This window comes from Zootoca vivipara, chromosome 1 (assembly GCF_963506605.1).
Source record: "Zootoca vivipara chromosome 1, rZooViv1.1, whole genome shotgun sequence".
Lineage (NCBI taxonomy): Eukaryota > Metazoa > Chordata > Lepidosauria > Squamata > Lacertidae > Zootoca > Zootoca vivipara.
This window is the reverse complement of record NC_083276.1, coordinates 69,203,338-69,231,041: the sequence shown is the minus strand read 5'-3', so window position 1 is coordinate 69,231,041 and position 27,704 is coordinate 69,203,338. Positions and strand designations below refer to the sequence as shown.

Sequence of the window (27,704 nt, the reverse complement as noted above, 5' to 3'; positions counted from 1 at the left end):
ACACACACACATGTGTGCACATACCACAACACATCGCCAACACAGCTACAGCTCTGAAAAAGGTTTACTATTATGATGACCAGTATTTTACTTTGGAACCTCTTCAACAATTAACCTGAAAACTGGAGAACAGACCACACACACCCTTGTGGGTTACACACATTCATAACCCGTGTGTGTTGGATAGCCATCTGTCATGGATGCTTTATTTGAGATTCCTGCACTGCAGGCGATTGGGCTAGATGAGCCTTGGGTCACTTCCAACTCTACAATTCTAAGATCAGTGGTCCTTGGATTTCCAACTCCCACAATCACCCTAGGATATGCTGTCTTCTATGAAAGGCTATTCATTTCAGCCTTGCATAGCTAATCCAGGATCCTAAGTAACATTACTTTTAGAAAGCAAGATTTACCTTGTCCTGTATTTTGAAAGTAATGAGTTTTTTTCAATCAAGCGAAACATCTAGCAGAAAAATAAAATAAACATATCTTCAGGCTGCAATGAAATGTGTAGGGTTTTCCCTGCCAAGTGAATTTTGATTAAAACATATTGGTTGTATCCAAACAATAAGGCCATTCTAGAATAGCAGGTTTGAGATAAAAGCCCAAGGCTACGAGGGATAGGCTTCCTAATTTGATGCATTTGCATTTAAGCTGTGGCCAAGTGATGTCAAAAGGATGGCTAGGGACTCTCACCTGTTTATTGTGCAAAGATATCAAGGTGGGTAAAGTGTAAAGCATGCTAAAAATTTGTTCTCAGGTTAAAAATAACTATACTGTTTCATATTGGCCCCCCCCCATTTGAACCATTTACCCCCCAAATACGAAGTTCTAAAGCAAATGCAGAATTAGCTTTGTCAAGTAATAAAATTAGGCCCTGATCCTCTAAATAGACAAGTCCTAAGTGGGATCCCTTTCTCAATCTGTAAAATTATGACCAAATGATGTCAAATATTTACTAGCTGTGGGCAGGATTCCTGCATTGCAAGGGGTTGGACTAGATGACCCTCGGGTCCCTTCCAACTCTCCAGTTCTATGAATCTATGAGCACTTTCACGAACTGGATGACAACCTTTATAGTTCACTTTACAAATAAAAAGGCACATCAGTCTCACCTAAGGATCAGTGAGTGTGCAGATGTGTTCGTAGCTCTGCGGAGCACAGACGACACAGGGATCCCTATTGATTTCAGTGGAGGGAACTGATCAAAGAAACATGCAAGGACAGACTCCTAAGACAAACCCTTCCCAGGCAGAGAGTCATGTGAGCATTATTTCTCATGTGCTCAGAGGAAGTTGCTGATAAGCAATTAAATGTCTGCTGTAGATAATGGCTACACAATCTTCGGCAGTTGGACATCCAGACCAGAAGCGTTTATAACTAGCACCAAAGGTATGGCAATGTTGGCAGCTCAGTTACAGCTCCTAAATGTTTGAAACTGGCCTGTAGTTAAAAAAAAAATGTATACATTTTATATTTTATAAACCTAGTAGGACAATTCAATCCCTCACTAAATCTACCCTTTTGAACATGAGTGATGTCATCCAGGTGTTGTTGGACTACAATTCCCATCATCCCCAGGCAGCATAGCCAATGGTCAGGGATGATGGGAGTTGTGGTCCAACATCTGGAGTGCAGTACTTTGCTACCTGGGCTTGAGCTAGTCTTTCCCCAATGGCAACCAGTAGAGAACAAGAAAAAGGAACAGCAGAAAGGAAAATAGGAAAGAAAATTGATTTAATGGCAGGAGGAGAAAAAGGAAGAGGGCAAGCAAAGAGCACCTCCACTACAGGATAAGATATATAAGAATTTTAAAAACAAAACACCTAAATTTATTATTCTTATACCAGGGTTCCCAGATGGCCTTGGGTCACAGATGCTGTCAAACTATTGTCATTCATTCATTCATTAACCCACACTTTCAGAATGTAAATTATACAGCATATGCATAAAGCCAGTCCACATGCATCTATAAAGCATAATTCAAAACATCAATGCAACATGGGTAGATACTGGCTGGCTAAAAAGAGGAATTCATATTGTGAAGGTGTGTCTAAATATTACAGTTTCCAAAGATGTCTGAAAGAAGGCAGGGATGGTTCCTGGCAAACCTCTACTGGTACGAAGTTCTATAGGGCAGACCCTCCCGCTCTAAAGGCTCAGCCCATTATGAACCCCGGCCAAACCTCAGGGGTGTGGCCAATCACAAGAAAATGCTCGATCAGGGGATCTCAATGATCAAGATGGAGTACGAGAGATCAGAAAATCCTTAAGATACTTGGGGCCCAAGTTGTTGAGGTCTTTGTGAATTGACAAAAGAATCTTGAATGTGCAGCTGTCTCAGTACAGTGGTACCTCAGTTTATGAACACAATTGGTTCCGGAAGTCTGTTCATAAACTGAAGCGTTCATAAACTGAAGCAAACTTTCCCATTGAAAGTAATGGAAAGTGGATTAATCCATTCCAGACGGGTCCGCCGAGTACTCAACCTGAAGCGTACTTAACCCGAAGCATGGGGTGTAATTGGTTCCGGAAGTCTGTTCATAAACTGAAGCGTTCATAAACTGAAGCGAACTTTCCCATTGAAAGTAATGGAAAGTGAATTAATCCATTCCAGATGGGTCTGCGGCGTTCGTAAACCGAAAATTCGTAAACCGAGGTGTTCGTAAACCGAGGTTCCACTGTAGTGGAATTACATGCTGCCAGGCCTCTGCATTCTGTACTAGCTGAAGCTTCTGTACCAGTTACTATAACTCCCATCATCTCTAGCCAGCAATGGTCAAGGATGATGGGAATTGTAGCTCAACAACGTTTGGTGACCCAAGGTTTAACAACACTGCATGATGCCAAGCAATTCTGAGTAGATGTCATACGGGCACAACCACCATGTTGCATTTTAGCTGTCGCCATTTTAGGTTTTTGCTTTATAATAATTTTGCTCTGGCTACCACCTGCACAGACTTGGATTAACACTTTGAAAGAAGAAAATGTATGGAAGGCTTTGTCTCCCCATCGCGCCAAACTCCTCATGCACTGAACTGGCTATTTTCTTAGCTACCTTGGAAGTTATGAAGGCAGAAACCAATCTAGCTATTATAAAGTCACATAAATAACCTGAGATCTTAATTATTAAAACCTGCTCTTGCATACCAGGTACTGTACATTTTTCTTTAAAAAGGAAATGGTATGCAAGGTTGAGGCATCATTACACAGTATTAAAATGTTAGAGGTCCACGCTTTCTGTTGGTTTAGTCATATGTTACCCAAGAACCATTGATGGCAGCCATAAAGCTTCCCTTAAATTATTAAGTATAAAACACCAGACTGTAATATTTTGCTAAACCAAAGTACAGACACAGACAAAGATGTCATTTCAATATTTGAAGCCTGCAAGTTTAATTTAAAATAAGAGCAAACCAATAAGCTCAGAAAATAGCACTGTGTGAGAGGGAAATTACACTGCTGGAGAAAAAAGGGGGAAGGACTTAAGAAATTTATAAAAGTAATCTCCAAGTGGAAATTAGAAATCAACCCCTAGAAACAGAGTAACACAAAAGAAATATTACTGTCCACTTTCTAAATCAATATAACACTGCTACACGACAGAATTACCATGGTAACTCAAGTAAAAAGAATAAAGCAATTCTTATTATTTCAAAATAAAATCACAGCCTGAAGCCCAGCTTTTATTACAGCTGCTGATAGATCACTGGCTTGTATTTATCTGAAATATTGCTTTTCAATCAGCTATTTTATGAATGTACCTATTTCGCTGAGCAGCCCACTTAAAGAGTGCACTTTTTTCCAAAAAGAAAAGGCTAACAAATGAGTCATATGGGTGTGTATGCCTGTGATCTTAACTAGGAATGTGAGCCCAGAACTTCACCAAGGAAAGTATCAGAGTGCAAGGGTGTGTGATTAAAATCAAAAGAAGGCCTAGGTCAGGCATCCCCAAACTGCGGCCCTCCAGATGTTTTGGCCTACAACTCCCATGATCCCTAGCTAACAGGACCAGTGGTCAGGGATGATGGGAATTGTAGTCCAAAACATCTGGAGGGCCGAAGTTTGGGGATGCCTGGCCTAGGTTCTTAAACTTTGGGGGTTGTGGGCCTGAACTGTTACAACAGGGGAAATATTGTCAACAATGCTCATTAAACTAAACATTGATCACAAGAGTTTGACCAGTTGGAAGCTTGTTTAAACAACTTAGCATGTGTTGGAAGTGTTTTGCGTATAGAACCACTGGCATCCGTTTCTCACAAGCTTTCTGAAAACCACCAGATCTTAACCAAGCAGACTCATGACTCCAGAACATCACACACTCTATGCCCTGATTGAAGGCCTGGAGATGACTTTCTGGTCTTCTTCTGAGTGTCTTTTGTGTCTGCAAAGGAGCACTGGTGAAGAAGAGCTAACAGCAACAATCCTCTTCCAGTTTTTGATTCTGTCCAATACTTGATTGAACAAAACATATGCAGATGTGCAAAAGTATTAGCCAAGACAGGAACACACTAGTACGCAGTCTTGATTCATCGGTAAGGATACCCATGAATTCTTTCGAGAAATTCTATATCGAGGACAGAGATAGACAATGTGGTACCCTCCAGATGTTGCTGAACTCCCACTGTCCTTGGCCATGTTGGCTGGGGCTGATGGGAGTTGTAGCCCGGCAACATATAGAGAGCACCATGCTGGCTACCGCTGCTCTGGGATTTATTAGCATTTGACTTGAGTTTTCTCCCTCTATGAAAAAGGGGGTGGGGTGGATATATTCATAGGAAGGTGATGAAAACATACTGCTTTCTATTGCTCCCTTCCATGCAAAGTAGCAGGACAAAGAAGGTATGTCTCAGTCTAGGAATCTAAGTCATAGTCAGATTCATATATTTCCTAAATCTTCCCTTTTTGCTACAAAAGTAACATAGAAGCTGGGGTCGAGGTGGTTGTCAAGGAAGTCCTTCGTGCATTTTCTCTTTCCAAAGGATAAGGATGTCAGAGGGCTCCCAAAAATTCTTTTTTGACAAAGAGGATCCAGCGCCTATGTTATTTTTCCTATACAGCTAGAGTGATTAAATCCATTTTGAATGCCTGATTTTTGAATGTATGAACTGGGACTAAGGCAACAATAGTTTCAGCTCCTCCCCTCAGAATTGCTCTTTGAAAACACTGATAAGGTTGCTCCATTATTTCTTAATACTATTTCTTTTGATTCCCATCAACAAAAGCTCTGCATGAGGGCTTTCCCCAAACCTTAAAATTGGATCAGGAGGGTGGGGAAAACACCCAGAACAGCATCCAGGGTGCAAGGATTGTTCCATCTGGTAAGTAGCAATGCTTGTTCTGGTGGCACATTCGCCACATCATGACACTGAACTCCATCCTAAATTTATATCCCTCCCCTGCTTCCAAAGGAGCCCAGGGCAGAAAACAAGTGGTAAAACAATAAAACATCGTATAAACAATTCCAGTAGTAATGCAGACTGAAAAAGATATCAACTTAACAGGTTTGTTGGAAGACAAAGGCCTTAAGGAGGCACCGAAAACATAACTGTCTAATACTCAAGAGGAGAGGATTCCAAAGAGACCACTCTATGGAGGCCACTTGATATCTACTCAGTGGCTTTAACATGCAGATTGATTTGCCACACCATGGCGGAGAGGGGAGAACCTAGCTGCCCTGCATATCACAGCAACATGGAGGCTATTTCCACTGACTTCTGTGTAGTGGTCATGATGTCTATGAGCCCTTAGTCTTGGCATACTTCATTCCTCTAAACTTATTTCACTGAACATTACAATAAAAAACTTTCACTCTGCACTGCTACAATTTCAAAGTTCAAACCTTCAAATTTTATTAAACGGTCACAGACCAAAACGACTCATACAACTGATCAAAGAAGGATAACATAGGGATGGATAAACAGAGGACAATTTCAATACAAATTAGGCCATGACAACACTGTAAAGGACATAAATAAAACTAAATATTCGCATTCGCCTGCGTATTGACATTGGAAAGCTCTTGTTTCCTGCGTCTAATAGCAGCTACGCAGAATTTGGCAACATTGATCGTAATTTCAGGGACCTTATCTTCTACCAAGGCTCTCAAACGTTGGGATTCGGGTTCATTTTTAAGCTTTTGTAAGGCTGGGGCGATAAAGGTCCAGCGTAGATCCTCATAGAGACTGCAGTGCAGCAATACATGCAAATTTGTTTCCACTTCCGATGAGCCACATGGGCAAACACGTGACTCATATGGTTTACCCTCATATCTACCTAGCAACAGTGCAGAGGGCAACACATTAAATCTGGCCAAGGTAAAAGAATGTCTATAGTTTGGTATTTGCAATTTTGCCAGGTAATTTGCGAATGAGAACCCTCTCCCCAAATCTCTTACTGTGGCGTATTTGTCCATCTTGCCCATATGGCACTGCAGCTCCACGTCTAATTTCAAAGTTCGACCCTTTCAAGCTCCCAGTGGCTTTAATAATTCCTTGTGCTTGACTTGTACCTAATTATAAAATTATTCGCATATGTCATTAACTTTTGACATGAAACAAAAGAGATGGAAGTTAAGAATCTACATTGCACACTGACCACTATGGCTTACATCCTCTCCTTGTTTCTTATAAATTGCCACATACAATGGTCCAGTAGATAGCACTGCACTCTGTCCTATCAACGTGAAGTTCAAATCAGAGTTCAGTCATTAACTCCACTGAGCAGCTCCTAGACAAGCATCAATCTCCATTCCTCTCATCTGTAAAACTGGAATCACATTGTATTTCCCAAGGATGAGCTAAATATTGCAAATTACTTTTAGACTAAAAACAGTGAAAAATAATATTTGAGAGTTACAGCGTGGAATCTGAACTCTAGGTGTCAAAACTTTGTATCTTTAAAGTATGGGCTTCAGTTGCTCTTTCTTTGATGGCCCAAGAGAAGCATTTATCTGCTGTCCTCTACTCAACAACCAGTTGAACTCTAGCTATCCCAAACAACTTGTTTCATCCTAGCCTTCCATATGTTTACCCAGGCCAGTCATAATAATAATAATAATAATAATAATAATAATAATAATAATAATAATAATAAAATTCTCTCTCTCAGTATACTTGGTCTGGTAAGATTAAGGACTGTTTTACACAACCCAACTGGCACTTGGGGAATCTAGGTTGCGTAGGCTATGGTCCAAGTCCATGCATTCCATAGAAGAACATTTAAAGTAGACCTGTGCAATGAATGGCCCATCGTGCTTAACACAATCTACCAGCAACCATGTATGCTGGTTGCCAGAAACTTCATAAACTTCCTTGTTTCACTGCCTGTCTGGGACTGTGAAAATATGTAGGGTCAGAAAGACGCTCAAAAACCTGGCAGGTCACAATACATGACTGATAGGGCTGCATTACACTCAGTGAGTCACAAGTTAAGCATGCCTGGTTTAAAGGATTCTTGTAGCTATATTGCCAATCTAGCCTCAGTCAATCAACATGGACATTGCATACAGTATTTCCAAAGACTGTCACAGTGTGTGTTTGTCCATTATCTGCCATTCTGCATGGAGCTTCACGAAAGAGAACAGAAGAAAACGATAGGTTGTATTTTCAATACACACCACTGCTGATAGGCCACACCCTCAGCTTTATATAGATCTAGTTCAGAGATGGTAAACCTTTGTCTGGCTATACTGCTGGAAGCTCACATGAATATTCATTCTATATATATATATCTATACTGTACAGTGGTACCTCTACTTACAAGCACCTCTGGTTACATATCCTTTGGGATACGCACACAGCAAACCCGGAAGAATTTCCCCGGGTTTTGCTGCGCACACATGCGCAAAAACACTCTGCTGTGCCGCACACATGCGCAGAAGCGTTCTACTGCACCACACACATGCGCACAACAGACACCTCCAGTTGCGAAAACCTCGGGATCCGACCAGAGCTCCGGAATGGATCCCATCCGCAACCGGAGGTACCACTGTATATAGCGCCCCCCCCTCTCTCTTGCACATTCCTGAAGATTTACGCTCATGATGCTGTTGGGGCAGATATCCTGTAATTTCCTGCTAAAATCCCTGCTTTTGTTTTGCTGCAACCCCTCCTGACAGAAATCCTGTGGTAGCGTTGGTAAATCATCATAGAATAACTAATAACATAGGTTAAATCCACTGCTAATGTACTAGTATTGTCAACAACATGTTGCCAAATGCATCCTCAATAAAACACCAACCTGAAGGGCCCCCCAAAGGCCCCCCCCCAGGGAAACTGGCATGGTGGAAGCATCTAACCTACCCTTCTCCCTGACATGCTGGGATTTTTATTGACTGATTTTGTGTGTAGAAGCACTTTCAATCGTGCGAGTCCACAACTGCTGTTTGAAGCAGTACAGTTGAATCTCAGGTTTACCACCTCAGTGGAAATGAAGCCATCATCTCTCTATATTTAGAATGCTTTCTAGCGACTTAAGGCACCTCGCCTCTCAAACAATCAGGTTGGGATTAGAGAAAGTGCAGAAACCATACGGGGTGGGGAGGATGAATTCTGCTCCGTCTAATTCACTAAAGACAAAAAAAGAAGAAGGGGGGGAGGTGGAGTACGTCTTTTAGTGACAAACACAGAGCAACAGAACTAGTTAGAGCAATGGTGGTTAAAGTCTTTATTCAAATAGGGCCTCTCCCCCAGGAGATGGGAGAGCAAAATCTTGAAAAACGAAGACATGAATTTACATGCATTAAAAGCATCTGTGTGACACTTCTTTTTAGGCAAGAACCGCCTCCTCCCCACACGCCCCTTTGTTGCTGTGCACGACAAAATAGCAACTGAATGTTTGCTTTGATCCCAGCGCATAAAGGGTGAAGCTTTTAGGCAAGGAGCGGCAGGTGATCTCAGCTCTTCTGCAAGTCCTAATGCTCCTAAAAGCCACTCTTCCAGTTTCTGTAATTGGGCATCAGTAGTTAATGTAGTATTGACTGCATTACATGCTCCTGTGCATCCTCTCTCTCTCTCTCTCTCTCTCTCTCTCTCTCTCTCTCTCACTAATGCCAATTGCATCACCTTGTACATTTACCATATTGCTTAGCCAATAGCTGTTAAAAGCAATTCAAATCATGAATCATATAGGAAACTTTCAGCAAGACACGACATCCAAAGGAGACAATTTACAGTTGAGTTAATCTGGGTACATTAGCGAGACATGGATTCAGGAAGACAGACCAATTTATGTTACTTTAGTTTTACCCTTTATTGCTTTGTATAGGCAAATGAATGGAAGGGCACAGAGTAAAAACAGACATCAAGGAGTCCTTTACAGAGAAGAGCTCTGTTCTTTGCAGACAGGTCAAAAGGTGTAAGGCGGCTGCCCACTGTTGGCTTCATATCTATAGCAGAATATTTATAGAAACCATTTTCCTTGCAAAGGGTGATTTTTTTAAAAAAAGAAAGAAATCAGATTCATCTTAAGCTTATGCAACTATAAGCACATTATAGGGGCCGAGGAATAACTAGTGCTCAAACAAGGCTCATTTTCCGCTGAGCTACTGGATAGGTTGTGCCAGCCTTTGGTGCCATTGCAAAGACCTTCAACCGCTTATGCTTACCAAAGAGCATTGAGCTGAGTAGGTGCCATTGCATATTAGAGTTCAGTAGTCCCCCATCCATGGATACAGACCAAGAGCAACAAGAGCCCCGATTACCACAATTGTTTGTACTCGCTGCAGATGAACTTTTCAAAAAATAGGTAGTGTGGCTGAACACACAAATCTGGCACTTGCTGGGCATGGATGTATGGAACAAATGCTAGTAAACACCTACCAGAATACCTCTGGTATAGCACAGTGGCTAAGCGGCAGAACCTCAGTGTCATCTCTGCCATGAATTCACTTGATGTTCTTCAGCAAACCACTCTGTCACATTTTCCATCTCCAACCTCCAACCTCCACCTTCAGGGCCAGGTGCAGCTGCGGCCCACGTAGCAGAGGTGGGTTGGGGCACTGTCACTGAGGTTGGGCCTTCCTACATGCCTGTTCTCCCAGCTGTGGGCTAACCTTGTGGCAGAAGCTGGATCTGGGAAGCTGCCTGCCATTTTAAATATCCCACAGTGCCCTGCAGCGACACTGCGTGAAATTTAGAACAGCAGGCGGCTCACAGTCATTTGCCACAAATTGTGGCGCATCTGCCTTTCACTGTGGGTGAAAGCCTGCTGTGGGGGGGGGGAGCAGCATTTTGCTAGGGAGTCCACACACCTGGAGTCAGCATATGGGGGTCCAAATGGCTTTACACGGTTGCTGCAAATATTACAACATAGGAAAAGTGATTTGAACACTCTTAAGTGCTTAGGGACCCAGGTGGCACTGTGGGTTAAACCACTGAGCCTAGGGCTTGCTGATCAGAAGGTCAGCGGTTCGAATCCCTGTGATGGGGTGAGCTCCCGTTGCTAGGTCCCAGCTCCTGCCAACCTAGCAGTTCGAAAGCATGTCAAAATGCAAGTAGATAAATAGGAACCGCTACAGCGGGAAGGTAAACGGCGTCTCCGTGTGCTGCTCTGGTTCGCCAGAAGTGGCTTTGTCATGCTGGCCACATGACCTGGAAGCTGTACGCCGGCTTCCTTGGCCAATAATGTGAGATGAGCGCGCAACCCCAGAGTCGGTCACGACTGGACCTAATGGTCAGGGGTCCCTTTACCTTTACCTTTAAGTGCTATATAAATGCTAAGTATTATTTAAAGAGCCATCCACAATCTTGGAATATACACACTTTGCCCCCTCTTCGCCCAGCAAGATGACAGCCTGTCACTAAAAGCCTGCCAAGAACTCATGGCAAAGCAGTGGCGTATTTCGTGCTCGTGTTCCATTCCACCATTTTGATTACGTGTCATTAGTTAAAAATTAACAAGTGGAACTCTTTAGGCTGCAGTCCGGAATCCACTCACAAACAATCCTGGTACTTTACTTGTTAAGTGGTTTCAAAACTGTGGTTTTATTAGGAGCCTGAGGCTTAGAGGTGTTACGCAGAGAATGCGCTCCTGTCGGAATTGTGACAATAGAAAGCAAATCCACCCTTAAAAATAATCCGCAATATTGGCACTCCAGACCTTTAAAAAGCCCATTTAATAAGATCCAGATTTGTCTTTAAAAATATCTTGGAGCTCCCTTGAAAGGGCTGCACGCCGGGCTACTGCCTAAACAAAATTGATCAATTTAAACAGCTGTGGTAAAGCTGCAGCCATTGGCACCGTCATTAACAATTTAAAGCATGGCTGCCTTTATCTTCCTTCCCAGTTACACACTCATTATACTTGCTTTTATTTATTAGAAATCAAGTCCACTGCAATATGTTTCTGTTTCTTCCGTCCAAACTGAACACAGCTCGTGAGATCGCAGCTCTTGATCATTCCATGGAAGATGCGGAGGTAGCCGCTCACATACTTCACATCCAATCTCTTTCACTTTAAGCATATAAGTATCAATCTTTTTAAGAAGAGAAAATCCAGCTCAAGAAAGTACAGAACAAAGAATTGCTCTACCAAACCCCTTCTTTTCAGTGACTTTGAGCCATACCTTTCAACACTGCCCAGGAATAAATCAAGTGTTTTTGTTTTTTAAAACCTATTCAATTATGCGCCAGTACTGCCTAGTGCTATTCTTGATAGAATTTCTTGAGCCAAGTGGATAAAAAATAATCTCAGGATGTGCCTTGGAAGAAGAAGAAAGGAGGACAATAATATTAACCTAATAGATCTGGGAAATAACAATGCTGACAGGTACTTGCAAACCTGAAATGAATAACAGCACTTGCACCCACAACACGCACTGGTTGTGTCTGGACCATAGCTGCCAAGTTTTCCCTTTTCTCGTGAGGAAGCCTATTCAGCATAAGGGAAAATCCCTGTAAAAAAGGGATAACTTGGCAGCTATAGTCTGGACATTATGGTCGACTATGGATTATTGTGAGAGGACTGAGCCTAGGTGATCCTCAGCCCATGCACTTCTTCTGCCATCTCCTCCTCCAATGCAGCTTTCAGTTGGAAGTTCTCATTTCTGATTTCATTTAACTACTGTTTACAATGTCCCATCTGTGGTTGATCTTACATATCTTTTGTTGAAACAAGTCAGCTTCAACCATGGGTTTCAAGAAACTGGCTTCATAACCATGAAGTTGAAACTGACTTATTTCAGCAAGCCATAGTTAATGCTACCTACGTTTATTGGGTTCAGGTGCAACAAACTGTTTTAAACACAACAGCTTCAGAATTCCTCTTTGTAGCCACATCTGAGAAAGGAGAGGGTGGGACTCACAGGGGTATTGTGACTCTTTCCAAACACAATAAATGAATGCTTATCATTATGTACAAACACAGCCACTAACTGTTTCTTGTTGCTGTTTGCAAGCCAAAAACTGGCTGAAATTAATTTACATACACACTGCCAACTTTACTAACGCCGGTATAAATAGGTCTTGTTAACTTCACATTCCATACTGAAATCTAACCTGGGGGTTATAATGATGCTCTTTCCATCATCTAACTATTTTAAAGTGTTGTGCAAGTGTTTGGTGCAAGTAGATTAAACAGTACTCTTGAATGTGGGAACCCAGCCTCAAGATCCCGGCACTTTCTGGGTGGACTTGCGTAGCCTCAGTTGCCCCACAGGGTTGTTGCAGGACTAAAACACCATGCTGATCTCCTTCGAAGATAACTGGAAGGATACAGATTAATGAATATACAAATGTTCAGTCCAAGTCAGAGGCACACTTGCACTGAGAGGTGGTGGTGGGGAATCAAATTTATGATCTGATGTGGATTAAACAAGAACTTCCAGTAGGAAAGTCACATTTACAGAGCACAGCTACCTCTGAACTTGAAATGTGAAGACCTAAAATGCTTCCCAAATGAAATCAATTAATCCTCCAACCGTGATAAATTCCTTAACCATTTGAGAGACAGATATTTCAGACTCTCTGACCCTTTATCACCAGACCTAATGGACTACTTTATTAATAATGTACTGCTCTTAAAAGGAACATTTTTTGAAGATTCTGTAGTTCCAGTGTTTCATAAGAGCTGCTACAGCAAAGAGATTGATATTTTATCATCTCTTGTGAGTGCAACATGAACACTGAATACAAGTCCATTGAAAGATAGTGTCTGTATCCCTGTGTTTCAAAGATTCTTCCATACTACAGTTAAAAGTAAACCTTTAAGTGCATACTTTTCATGCCAAAACAGAGTATCCAAACTTGTTTTCAAACATAAAACAGCAACATCTGGGAATTAAGAGCACAACTTTGAAGGAGGGATCCAGCCTCAGGTTTTATTCATTATGTGTTTGTTCCCTAGAAAAGTTCTAGGAACTGGGTTTGCAAGCATAGCCAGTCAAATGATTGCTGACATCCTACAGCAGCAACATGCATGCAGTTGCCGTTGATTCAAATGAACCTTAAGCATAGCCCATAATCACAGGATTACAGCCTTGATGTTACCTTAAAATAAAGGAAAGTCTATTCCAGTCAATCTTTTCAATGACATGCCAAGCACTTGACAAATTTCAGCTCACTCTTCCTTCACAAACACTCTCTGAATATTCCCATGTTTAGAGTATGGGACAGAAAATATTTACTTGCTCACTGTAACCTAGGAAACCTGTGGCAAAGTTGTGCTTTGAACCCAGGTCTTACAAAGCAAATTCTCTGTCCAGGGGCTGATCCAGGCTCTCTGCTGTCACATGTATTCGTTGTTATGGCTCTTAGAACACCTCATTTTCCTTTTGGGTGGAGAAAATAGATTGGTTAAAGTACCACTGACTCAAGACCCTGAGGAATAAATTTCTGTCCAGACATACTGTATGCTGCACACATTTGAACTGCCTGTTCTAAGATTGTTGTTCTAAAAAGTCAGTGCTGTACTTAGAGTGGGACCCCAAAATAGCTATGTTTTCAATCACATACAATTATTCCGTTTATTACATTCAGACATGTGCCATCAGCCTTGTTCACTCATTTTAGGTTGACTTTTGCTTTTAAACCAAGAATTACTTTTAAACCAGTACTACCAGTTTGATATGTGACAATCCCCAATATTTAGTGTTGAAACTGAATTGTGTGTTCTTCTAAAATGTTGTGATGTTACTACCACTACATAAGAGTGATGTTTTGGTGGCGTTCCTTTATGTTATGCCAGAACTACAAACTTATCTATTTCTACTTTTACCACTGCTAAAACTACCTTTCCTTTCCTTTTTTCTTTCCTTTTCTGGCATTGCCAATGATAAATACAATTAATAAACTGATACTCTTAACACTCATTTTAACAAAGTATCTTCATTCTTCCTAGTAGACTGCATAATTTTCTGAACTAGGTACATTACAGTGTCCCTCAGCAGCAATGTATTTCTAATTCTTTTTGCAATTCGCCGCAGGTAATTACAGATAACTTTTACCAGGATATCTCCTGGAAATGCATCTATTCCAAAGCAAAGAGATTTATCATCATAGGAGGACTGGAGGGACGCACAATACAGAAGTGCCTGTTCAATGGCCCCATAATGTTGCACATGCGTATCGTTTTCTCAAAGTAGAAAGCAGTCAGAATGGTGCTTAAGGTGACATTTTAGAGAGAGTCACTTGCTTCCCCACCCCCAATCCATTTCTTCACTATCAATACACCAGATATCTCTCATTCCCACATTTCAATACCGTCAACACCCCACTTCAGGTTTGTTTTTACTCTGTAAGTGCCTTCTTAAATGCCCGTAAGTGTGCTGTTAATGGTACCTTACATCAAGTGGATTGTCCCTTCTTGATCAATTTATCTGCAAGCTTTGACTTTCACTATTATTAGAGAAATCTACCCCAACGTCAAGTGCCTGGAGTTCTCTAACTCATCTTGATCCTTCCTGCTACTGTGACCTTTGTTCTGTTCAAGAGCTATGGATGCTACAATATGCTGATCAATGTCTTGCTCTGTAACTGGCCGATGTTTCCAACTGCTAACAACCTTCAACCGTATCTACTCTCCCTTACATATTGTTACTTTTACTTTAAAAAAAAAAATCATTCAAGAAAAACACAGTGCTAACTAAATAGCACGCCTAAGTAACACCAGCGATTTATTCCTTCTGCAATTCCAAAATGAAATGAATTAGAAGCATCAAACTGAAACCTACATGCAAAGGCTGAATTTGAAAAACTGAAGATTCCAACACTCGGAACTTAAACTCAAATACATGATTTGGAAATAGGTATAATTAGTGCTTTTCACAGAATCATAGAATAGTAGAGTTGGAAGGGACCACTAGGGCCTTCTAGTCTAACCCCTGCAATGCAGGAATCATTTGCCCAATGTGGGGCTCAAATCTATGACCCTGAGATTAAAGTTTCATGCTCTACCAACTGAGCTATCTTTTGCAGAGGTTTATGCTGTTGATGGAGTGATTTTGGGGGATATGCTCATGTCTCATGACAGGTGAATATATTTTGAATTCATGTACCGTATTGGCCCGAATATAAGCTACACCCGAATATAAGTCGCTCCCTTAAAATTCCACAGGCACTCACACCCATTCCATTTTACCGTATGTTTGTTTCAACAACAATATTGTAAAAGCCGATTTTTGTAAGGTCGCAAATTTAAGCCGTACTTTAACTTTTTGATGCTCAGAATTTGGGAGGAAAGTGAGGCTTATATTCAGGCCAATATGGTAAATTTGGAATTTATATTTAAAGTTCTGGAGACTCCATTTAGGAGCAAAATTCAAATATAAATTTATATAAATTTATATGAATTCCAAATATATTCACTGTCATGGTGATCATTTGATCTAAGGTGTTGACCACCTTTGTGAATGACCAACTCGTTGCCCATCAGTCCTTATATACAAACAGGGACTGGGCAGATTCAGGGTTTGATTTTTGCAGTTCAGGTTTCTGCTATTTCATTCTCTTCTTGGTATTAACGGGTGTAGAGGTTTGCACCATTTTTGTATAATAAGTATTTTGTAAAGGATTGCAAAAGCAGTTAACCTACCCATTCCTCTAAAAAATATTTGATATTCATTACTCCAAGCATCTGGCAAACTCCCCCTCTCCTAAAAAAAATGTAAACAATGTGGTCCAAGGCAATCAGCAAATCAAACTAGGTAGTAAAGGCAGAGTAACTGTCAAAGTTCCTTTTTTAAAACCAATGGTATATCAACAGATATATCAAAGCACTTGAGTTTAACTTGATATGTGGATATTTAATTTGGTGGCTGGAGTGGGGTGGGAGTTCTATTATTTCTGAACTGCAATCCTCACTTACCCCTCACTTAACATATGAAACAATGCTTCTAAATTCCTGCACACAATTCATTTTCTTTTTCCTTCATGTATTAGTTAGATCAACCCCCCCCCCCAAAAAAAATCTAGCAGAGATCTCAGGTACTGTTATGCAAGTCCTATTGATTTCAGAAAGACCATTATACATATATATATATTTGGCTTTGATACCATACTCTGTCTCAACGGTGCAACACCTTCAACTAAGTGTGAACTAAAAAACAACAAGAAACTTCAACCATAGAAGATGTTGCTTTCCTCTGAATACTTGAAACTCTGAAGGGAAACAAAGAAATCAGTACAGTTACTGTGGGTGAGTAAAAAATAAGGTCAGCCTGGTAAATATTTCCTATTCACATGGAGGTTTGGGCCTGATCCTAACCATGTGTACTTGGAAGTAAGACACATAGGCTACAACGAGCCTTCCTTTCTAATAGCGTTTAGAATTATAAGCCAACAGCATAATTTAATTTGTTACATTTCTATATGTATTTTTTAATACATATTGTGAACAACAATAGGTAAAAAGTTAAAGGATCCCTGGACGGTTAAGTCCAGTCAAAGGCGATTATGGGGTGCGGCGCTTATCTTGCTTCAGGCCGAGGGAGCCAGCGTTTGTCCACAGACAGTTTTCTGGGTCATGTGGCCAGCATGACTAAACCGCTTCTGATGCAACGGAAGCCAGAGCATATGGAAACACCATTTACCTTCCCGCCGCAGGCATACCTATTTATCTACTTGCACTGGTATGCTTTCGAACTGCTAGGCTGGCAGAAGCTGGGACAGAGCAATGACAACAATGCTCATTCAGCAAGCGTCTATCATCATCAAGCACTTTGAAATACCTTTGCTAATTCTGCCAGGTTTTTTCAAGGGGGGGGGAGAGTGGTCTGATAGAGATGTTGTTGCCTGTGGTGTGTGCACTCATCCTGCAAACAGGATTTGCAGGGTTTTACAGTGCTTCAAAAACCTGAAACACCTCTTTGACCAAAAGCACACCGCGACGAAAGAAGTAAGTGGAGTTTCTGGGGTGCTTAACAAAAATGAGTGATACCACTTTCAACTCTCTCTGCAAAACTGTTATCTCTAACCTATACTAATCTATACTAAATAACTATTTTGTTGTTATTTGAAGCCAGATCTATTGATTATTGAAAAGAGGCTAGAACAAATGTTGTTGGATGACTTACTTTTTAAGCACCGGTGCATTTTCATAAAGTCAAACAGAACTGGTAGAAAAACTTCTGTCATCACACATATCCAGTTAATACAAGATTCTAGATGGAAGCTTTTACCCGTGCATATGACTGACAGCTCAAACTAAGAATTTTAGAGACATTTTAATACACTCAAATAAGCATCAAAGGAGTTTAAAAAAGACAGTAAGGTTGCATACTTTCCTGAGAGTACGTCTCACTGAACTCTGTGGAACTCTCTTCTGAATGTATAGGACTGCACCGATGTAAAGCACTGCACTATTAAACTTATGTAAAGCAGATCAAAACAGTGTATGCATTAAATACTGCAATACTTTTCAGGGGGCTCCTAGCATCCAAATTACTACATGCCTCACTACATGCCAAGGAGAAAGACCTAAATGATCTATGGGCAGACACAAAATTTAAAAGACTTTCTGTCATCCTGAAACACATCCGTGCATAATCAATTTTCTTAAATGCAAGGGTGTTGCTTTATCTCTGTCCCACCCCACTCTCGTGTTAACTTACCTTTTATAAGAGTGACATGAATGGTGCAATCCTATGCATGTCAGAAAGAAGCTCCAGCAAGTTCAACGGGACGTATTCCCAGATGCTTGTGTAAGACTTCTGCCTTTTAAAAAAAACTGAGCTAGCACATGTTGTAAACTAGCAATCTTATGCAATCAACACTGCTTTATTTTAATATTCAGAGCTGCCTTAAATAATACACCAACTGCATGAAAAGTTATGTTGAGCACTTTCTTCAACAGCAACATTTATCATCCTAAGAGGGCTGAAAAAAATAATAATGCTGCTGCTGCTGATCTCCACACTGAAAACCTGCCATATCCAGTGTGGGTCCCCCCACCCTCTCCATTGATACCCGTCACATTCCCCAACCAACATACATGCTATTCAGCAACAGATAGCAGAAACTGTTATGAATAAACACCTAACGGCTGTCACTTGGTAAATGCAGGAGACAACGTGCTTAAATGAAACCACCATATGAAGAACTAATATTTAACCTAACACACAACTTCTCCCTGGAAGAACATTCTAGTTCGCTTTGTGCCATTTTTGAGAAAATGAAACGAACAGAAGAGGGGAGGGAGGATTCCGAACTCTCACACTTCTTTTAACTTACTAGCTGCCCCTTTGCATTCCAAGCGCAACATTTCATACGCTACCCTCAAACTTGACCAACGATAATCTATATCACAGGCACACCAAACCTAGCTGAAGCAGATGTATGGCACACACACTCTGCTTGTAAACAGCATGTCATTCTCACTTACCGTACTTTTCCTAGAAACCACCAGTGTTAAGTTGCATCTCACAGGTCATTTCACAGTCACACACAACTATGCCACATCTGCCTTTGAACCCTTTGCTGTATTTGTATGCTGTTCATTTACACTTTGCAAGGGATAAGTTAGCATCAGAAATTAAAACAAGAGGAGATCCCAAACACACACACATACACACGTTTATGTTTAAAGAAATCAACTCTTTCCTACCAAAATGTTTGTTCCAAGAACCATTTAGTATGTGCATTCACAACTGTAATTATTAAGTTTCTGGCTACAGAGAAAGAGGCATTTTAGAGATGCAGAGTTCTGAATACTCTCTCAACTAGCAAATATGAGAGAGAGAGAGAGAGAGAGAGAGAGAGAGAGAGAGAGAGAGAGAGAGAGAGAGAGAGAGAGAGAGAGAGAAACTATACTAAGATGACAAAAATAAATTCAGCAAGCAGGGTAGCAAGATGCTGTCAGTAAGGGGGGGGGGACCCTCCCGCAGTTATTTTAAAATTAAACAGTTTTTAAACTTGTTAGCCTTCACTAGAACCAAAAGTAAAGCAGCGTGAGTTGCTTCATCCCTTTGCTGAGCAGCCAGAGCAGAGGAGGGAGCAAGCTGTTATATCAGACAGGGTCATAAAATGAACAGGAGACAGGAGACTAAAGCACGCTTAAGGTTCATTCACTGCATGTAAGCAGCATACGTGAATATGCTGAGTGATGCCCACAAAATCTCAGCTCACCTACCGTCCTCCTTGTCCAGCACCATCATCTCAGGGTTCAGAGGAAGTCGGGGTGCAGATGCTCTGTCTCCAATAGCCTCCACTCAAGGCAGAAAAGAGCTAGTCTACGTGGGAGCCAAGATGAGCTGCCACGTACGGCTGATTGTCCTCTAGCAGTGAGAGAGCTCTAATTATCCAGTTGTCCAGCTTTTAACCTAGATTGCACTCAGTTAGAATTACCTTCAAAAATGAAGCACTTTGCAGATACAAAAGCAGTCTCACCTACTTTCGTACCTTGGAATTGCAAGGAACTAAAACTGCAATTTAGAAAAAAAAGGGGGGGATCAGAGCTGTTTCTTTGGTTCTCACCTTCTAAATGGCTCAATTTGCACAGTATAATCTGTTTTAATGTAATTGCATTTGATAGCCCATAACCTTGGCTGTTGCAACTATACAGCTTTCAGCCTTATAAAGTGTTTTCCCCTTGGATTTAAGCTGAATCTCAATCTAAAATTACACTCAAAGAGAGGGGGGGGGGGAGAAAATATCTGAGCCTAGCTACTGCTGCCTCTGCTTCTCCATTTGTGTGAGCTTTGCACCCTTGCTGCTGAATAAATGCACTCATTTCCCAGGGACCCCCGCTTATTCTTCTGTCAGGTTTTAATGGAGAATTTAAAGCTTTCCAGCTCAGCAGCACCACCTGCAGCACCGTTTGCGCTATAACCAGAGAGCACCAACTACGCTGCATTTCTATTAACTTTGTCGTTTTGATGCTCTCCATTTTCATTACATTGGTTCATTTATTTGATTGAGTGCACCTTTGATATGATGCTCAGTAGAAGAGAAAAAAATATCCTTGATATCTGTACAGTAAACTACCATCTGCATTATTAATTGTATTTAATCACACATGTCCCCCTGCCCCCCCCAAATACTTCTCTTTCTCTCCTGCTTACTGTACTTTGAAATAACTGGTTGCGTCTAGCAGGCCATAGGCTATCATTCAGAAACACAGTTCTGTACACTGTAGTAGATAGGAGTTTCAGGGCAGATTCCCCCAATTTCCCCATCCCACTTTATTGAGATAGTAAAACAACCTCGGGCTGTTGTTGTTGTTTTAATATACAGTGTGAAATAACTTTTTGTAGCCTTACATGTGGGGGTGCGCATGGGTGCTATTTCACATGCATGGCCTCCCACAAAAAAAAAAGGTGGTAAGTCATTATGCAAAATACTTTACCATCTGAATAATGTGACTCTTCTACCCTAATCCTACAGTCATGTTATATTTCTATGTTTGAAAGCCGTTCTGGCAGCTTCCTCTGTAAAATCACTTCATTTCTAAAACACACCCCACTTTGACATTTTGACACAACACTGCACACAAACTACAACATTCACATCGATATGCTTTAATCTAAAACTTGAACTCTTGGGTACAGGGGAAGGCAGGGAATTGGGAGACCTTCTAATCATGATGTTTTTCACTAATAACACCTAGATATGATGAAGATGGGGAATCCTTTACTAGCTGGTTCTCTTCTGCAATTCATTCTTTCTACATTATCTCACTATGATAGCTTACACTGCTGGTGCTGAAACCAAAATCTGAAACGAAATGCTCCCTACTTGCACAAATAAAACGTACTCTCTGAAGAAGTGTTCAGATATTTCTATCACAAGAAATAAGGGTTACACTTATAGGATGAGGTTCTTAAGTACTCAGTGCTAAAGAACAAGTTTCCGACTGCCTTTTTAATCCCAGAAAACATTTCATTCCAGTTTCCGCTATACTTCTCCCTCTACTTTACAACAGATACAAGAGTCATCTTTTAAAAGCACGATAGCAAGCTCAGGCCAGATACCCTTAATACCTATTTTAATTAGATTCCTTATCCTCAACTCAAATGGCTTTGCCTTTCCCCTTCATTTTGAATGCTTAATCCTAACAGTCCTTGAACGTATTTGATGTTAAATAGATCATTTTGCATAGAGAATCATTTCATTCAATACTTAAAACTTCCCTTCTCATTTGGCCACTGCCCATTTGCAAACGAGAATTATTTTTTTTATGTTATAGCATGAATGCCACAACTGTCAGTGGGATGTTAATGCTACAATCCCAAATACACTTCTTTTCTGAAGGCATGTCATTATCATTTCCAGCAATCCTAACCATCTGAGGTTTTAGATCTGGTCCTTAAATGCCCTCAGAAAGCATCACTTTTGCCAAATTGAAAAAGTATACACAGCATCTATTTTGTCAGGTTTCATCCTTTTCGAGGTTCTTTTAAATGAATCATAAAAGCAAATATAATACTTCTCTAACACATTGTTAAACTTTAATAGCTATCAAATTTTAAGTTTCTTGAAACACTGCTTCCCTCTTTAGACCACCACAGATTTCCTTCAGCAGTATCATTTGAGAGATATCCAGACAGAGAGACACAGAGAGAGAGAGAGTTAAAGTTATTACATTTCATGGGAACAGGAGACTTAAATGTCCCCTAAGCCCATCCCATTATTGTAAACCTCAATTGAAACTACAATGAGAAGCAGGACATCAACACGATTCCATCTATTAATTTTACCCAGTTCAACATCTCCTCCACTCATTCTGTTTGGCATCCTTGGTCGTCCCCCCCCCCCTGCCCATGCTCTCTAAAATGCTAATAAACTAAGGACAGGATCCAGCCAAAGTTAAGCATTTTTTAAAATCCCTTTGATCTCAACGGAAGAGTGAAGAGCCTGCTTTAAAATCTCTGCTCCTGAAATCAGTGTGAGTGAAAAGTGCTTAACTTTGGCCAAACTGTAGCCTCAAACTATTAACCGAAGCACCTTCAGTTAAACGAAGGTTAGAATGGGTCATATTATTCTACACCAAATTGACTCAGTGAACAGGACTTGAATCCTTTGCAATTCAAAAGCAGTCTGTCCATATTGATCCAACTTTGGATCTACACCTGGCACTGAGTTGGTTTGCACAGGCATAGTCACCCAAGAAGGAATAAAGATGAAGAAAATGAAATTTCTTTCTAGTCCACATGAGTATAACTTGAGTTTCTATACATTCCAGGTCACAGAATCTGCTCCTTCAGCCCCAATTTTTTACCTTTGCTTCTGTCCTAAAATAAGATTCCCCATCACTACCTCAATATCACATTCTATTGCATCAATCTAATCACATCAGATCACTCAGGACTTATAGGACGTGATGGTACCTCACTGACACAACTTGACATGGTGCCAGGAGACATCAAATCAAGATTGTGACAGTTTTGTCTTCTTGTCATTTCACGTATTTGGAATATTATTGAGTCCTATCCAACAGAAATAGACTTTTGCCTGGATGTTAATTAACAAGTTACTTATACCTGTACTAAAAATGAACATTTGCCAAAAACACGGATACAAATCTGACACAAAAAGTATCAGATTTGAAAGAACAGCAACTGTGCAAACTATATGCTTCCAAAGGTGGGATAGAAAATTTAAAAATAAAATAATTATCAAGTCAGTTCTCTTCTCATGCTCCAGAACTAGATCTGCAGAGATCTTAGTAATGCAGAAGAAATCGGTGCACTGCAGTCTTCTCCTAGCTGGAGAACAGCCTTTAAACCAGTTTCCTAGAAAACATTTCCTAGAAAATATCTCAAAAACCAAAGTTTGTCAAAGGACAGCCCATAATATTGACTTTATTAGGTTTTTTTAAAAAATTGCTGATACTTTATGAGATGAAATGATAAGACTGTTAGAGGTAAAGTGACAATTTGACCTTCTGCCCATAAACAAGACTTCCTGAAAGTATCATTAACACGATCTCTCCACCTTAGTTTACAGAGGAATATCAAAGGCCAATAAAAACTTCCACTTCTCTCACTTTTAATGTAGCAATAGGACATTCCCTTTAATGTTTGCAGATTAGCAACAACTGGAGCCCAATCAAGAAGTAAGAGAAATATTAGTGTAGCAAACCCCCAATGGAGGAGGGGGGGGGGCAAAACCTTCAAGTTTCTTTTCCCAGCTTCTGCCTGTAATTTCTGAGACACATTTCAACAGACGTAAATTTCTCTGCTGGAATAACTTCCTTACAAACAATTCTGAAAAATTTCCCAGGCGCCGCTTCAGTTTGTTACTCTGATCTCCACATCCCTCTCATCAGGGGTTTGTTCCTTAACATTTCTTCTTTTTAAGTGCATCCCATTCTAATTTCCTCTTTACCTTCACTACCATCCCCATTATTTCCTTTTATACAGCCATTCGTGAGAGCTCCTGGAAGGAGGGCTGTTGAGAACTGTCTGGATAATCAATGTTTCTAGTTTCACTTCCTTACACCACCATCATTCCAGCCCCTGAGCTCCTTATGTTTAATGAGTATGTCTGCAATACTTGAAAGAACCCAAATACCCCCATTAGGAAACTCTCCTTAGATCTCAGTCTTTCCTAGTAGCTCACCTGCTTCCCTTACTACCTCTGTGGAGGCAGCATCATGCTGTTTGACCCGTCAATCAGATTTAAACAGATATAGGCTGGAAGGCTCCCTTTGGCAAAAAAAAAAGTTAAGGGAGGACATAATGTCACCCAGCTTATTATTTAAAAGGATCAAGAAAAAAAGACCCATTTTTTTTTTTGTCTAGTAAAACAAAATTTGTAACATTTCAACATCACTCGGATGATTTAGTGCAGTTCACACCATCAAAACCAGAGCAGATGGAAATGCAAGTAAAATCCCACAGGAACAAAACAGCAATGAATTAACCTTGCTTAATTATACTGACATTAGTTAACCTCTTACATCTTTGTCTTTAGGGGAATAGACAAGGCGGAGGCTTTTTAAAATTCATATGTAGTTACTATGGGGATTCGACCCAAGTCCTAAATGAACTTGTTCATAGATACAGACATTATTTGTTATGACGGAGGCCTAAGTTTTGATGACTGTCAGGGAAAACCTCAACTGCTAGAAAACAAGATTTAGACAACAGTGTTTAAGTTTTAGATATCTGCCAACAGAATTTCCAGTTTGGGAATCTAGACAACTAGGCATACCTACCCTGAAAATATTTGAGATCTCAGTACTGGGGACAGAAACATATGCCACATTTCTCTCATAGAGATGAAAAGATATTTAATTCCTACCTGGTAATAACCATTTTTAAGAGCTTTTAACAACCAGGAGCTAGGGCTTGATTGATTGATTGATTGATTGATTTACTTTGCCCCACAGCCTTGCTCTATAGCCTTACAAATAGCATACAAATTTTAACTTTCATGCATTTTTCAATGTATGACAGCCAGATTCCTCTCCTGATTAGTGCACAGCCATAGATGGGTTAACCTCTGTAAGTGCGCAAAGTTCTGCCCTCTGGTATTAAGGCAGAGTCTTGAAACAGGCACAGGATGGTGCTCCCGCTCCCCCCCCCCGCCCCCAGTTTATATCATTGGTTCTCAGCTTTCATAACTGGGTACCTCAGTCAGAGAAGGCAATGCTTCCATTTTATTAAGCTTTACTCAGAAGATACATCCTTGGAAATGGAAAGTGTGTGCAAAGCAGGAGGAAGAAACTTTTCTCTTACCATTATGTTCCTGCAGAACACATAAAGGGATGCTACTTTAACAGTACTTTCATGGAGGGGGGGGAGGAGGGGGGACTTCATGTCCCAAACTCAAGTCCTCCCATAACTTTATCAAGGCCAAAACATAATTTTACATCTAAGGACAGCATTTCTCTTTCATGGCCCTGAGCATCTTTTGATGCTTAAGGACACAATGCAATGCCCTCTTACTTGGAAGTAAGCTCCAACGAAAAAAGCCTTTCCAGCCCTATGACTGAGTGACTAAGAAGAAATTATGAGAGGGTGCAACTCTGTGTTGAAACACTGGTGCTGCAAAGGCAAAGCATCAGTGCTCCCTAGCTATGCTCTGTGAGGGAATATTTATGCCCTGATGCTTCAAATGAAAACTCAGAAGAGGAAAAGGTTGCTCATGAATGCGCCATGCAAATATGGTACAGCCCCAGACCCTCTTACACACTAAAAGAACAGTTTCACATATTAGGCTAGGAAACCATGGGAGGGGACTCTCCTGCTTGGCCACTGTGAGAACAGGATGCTGGACCAGATGGGCCAATGGCCTGATTCAGCACTCTTCTTATGTTCTCATGAGTTTGCAAGCAAATTTCACCCTCGGGCAGGAGCCACATCCAACCTGGTTCTCTGGCACAAGTGTCTGCGCTGTACATGGGTTTTTGAGCACCTGTTTGTTTACAGTAACACTTGTACATGTTTTAGGTGTAAACCTTGAGACCTTAGGTGCACACCTCGAAAAAAGAAAAGAAACAGCAACCCAACACGTTGTCGAGATGCAGTGATGTCCAAGGATGCTGCATTTTGAGAAGTGTACAGTACCAGCAATCTTTTTTTTTCCCAGCTGCAAAAGCAGAAGAGAGATTTCTCTCAAACTTAAAAGGACGCACTCTCACAAAGTAAGTTTTTTTAAACAAACAAACAAACCCAACAGTAATCCTTGCGCAATGATCAAGAGAAGCATTATTAGGTTTGTGCTTACAAATAGTTTTGTTGTAAAAGGAGAAAAAAAAGCAACATATTCTTGAGGGAGAGGGGGGAAACGAAAAATCAAGCTTTGCTCCATGACTTTATTGTGTTGTTTTAAAGTGCAGCTGGGACAAAGGCCGCCTCAGATGGTTAACTCAAAAAAGTGCTACAGCCAGGTCTGACAGCTAAAATTACTGCTTAAGTAGACGCCACTGTTCTTAACTTATCCTCGCTTGAGTCTCACCACACGCCAACTTCCAGGAGCCTATTTACCCCTTGGGAGAGCCCCCCCCGTCTCTTCAGAGGCGACGTCCCTTCCTCCTCCTCAGCAATTGCCCTTTTCATTAACTCATATAGTCTTTTTAACTCTCGCCTCAAACCCCTCGCTACCCCCAAGTGCCTGAATTCCCAGCAAGTCTTGACAATAACCACACGCTTCTCAGAAACTTGCACGCAGTTACCACTATCCTCCCTCCCTCTCCTCTCCACGCACACCTTGTCCCCTTCAGCTCGGCCTCAGAAGCGCTCTCTGGAGCATTTAAAAGTAACCCCGTTTCCCCGTGAAAACACCCGGGAGCCCTTTGGCGAGGCCGTTTAGCCAAGCCGGCTCTCCTCAATAATAGGAGGCGGGAGAGAGAGCGAGGCAAGGTGGCGACATTATTTCGCGAGAGGAACTAATGGGTTTTTAAAGGACAGGCGAGCTAATCCGGGGACGGAAGAAGAAAGTGGTAGAAGCAGCAGCAGCAGCAGCAGGCGGGAGGGAGGGAAGGGACTCGCTTCCCTTCACAACATGACAATTTCGGGGTCCTGTGACGGTCGAGGGGGGAGAGAGACAAGACAGCAGCACCCTGCAAATCCTCGGAATCCTAGCCCAGAAGGCGGGAGGGCAAAGCGAGAGAGAGAAGCCGCGAGCTTCTTCTTTGCACAGACGCCGAGGGGACGGACCGTGCACTTTGCAGAAATGTCCCTCAGCCAGCCCCCCGCGCGCGCGCACGTCGCCCGGAGGCAGCCTCTCTCTCTCTCTCCGCTCAAGCGGCTCTGGTGCCTTATTGCCAGCTGCACAGCAGCAGCAGCGAGGAAGGCACGGAGGGTGGAAAGGGCAAGCGGGAGCCACGCTCGCTCCTCTCCACAGCTCCCCCGCCCCTTCTGCTGCTGCTTCTTCTCGCCCACCCCGCCGCACCCGCCACCTACCGTCCTCCTTGTCCAGCACCATTGTGGCGGGGATCGGCTGCCTCCGCCGCTCCGTCTCCGTGGCCGGCTCGCCCTCCAAGCCGCCGGTTCGCTGTTCCTCCGCTCCGTTGGAAAAAGGGAAGGCGGCGGCACGCGGGGGAGAGAGAGGAGTGTTTGCAAAGCGGGCCGCCCGGGAGGGGGAATGCGCCCGGCTCGGCGTCCTCCCTTCTTCTTCTTCTTTCCCCCTTCTCCCCCCACCCCACCCCACACTCTCGCCTTTTCTTTCCTCCGCTCTCCCCCAGCCGCCCACCCCACCCACCCCCCTTTTGCACATGCACACCCCGGCCAAGCCGGCTACAGTTGCACGACTTTTAACCCAGATCGCGCTCAGCTAGAATTACAGGAGGCAAACCCCCGAAGAGCCAGCTCGCTCTTGCTCGAT

General features: G+C 41.8%; 1 protein-coding gene across 2 annotated transcripts in view; it reads right to left on the bottom strand.

Moving 5' to 3' along the window:
- The window catches only part of LMO1 (LIM domain only 1), a 109,341-nt gene extending 81,864 nt beyond the window's left edge, over window positions 1–27,477 (bottom strand). Inside the window, exon 1 of one of the 2 annotated variants that reach the window (XM_035119726.2) lies at window positions 27,284–27,477. In XM_035119726.2, the coding sequence (XP_034975617.1) occupies window positions 27,284–27,305 (22 nt within the window). In that variant the 5' untranslated portion in view covers window positions 27,306–27,477. Of the gene's footprint in view, window positions 1–19,563; window positions 19,854–27,283 lie in introns of those variants that run through there. The other variant, XM_035119717.2, reaches the window with a different exon arrangement.
- Window positions 27,478–27,704: the final 227 nt, after the last annotated feature.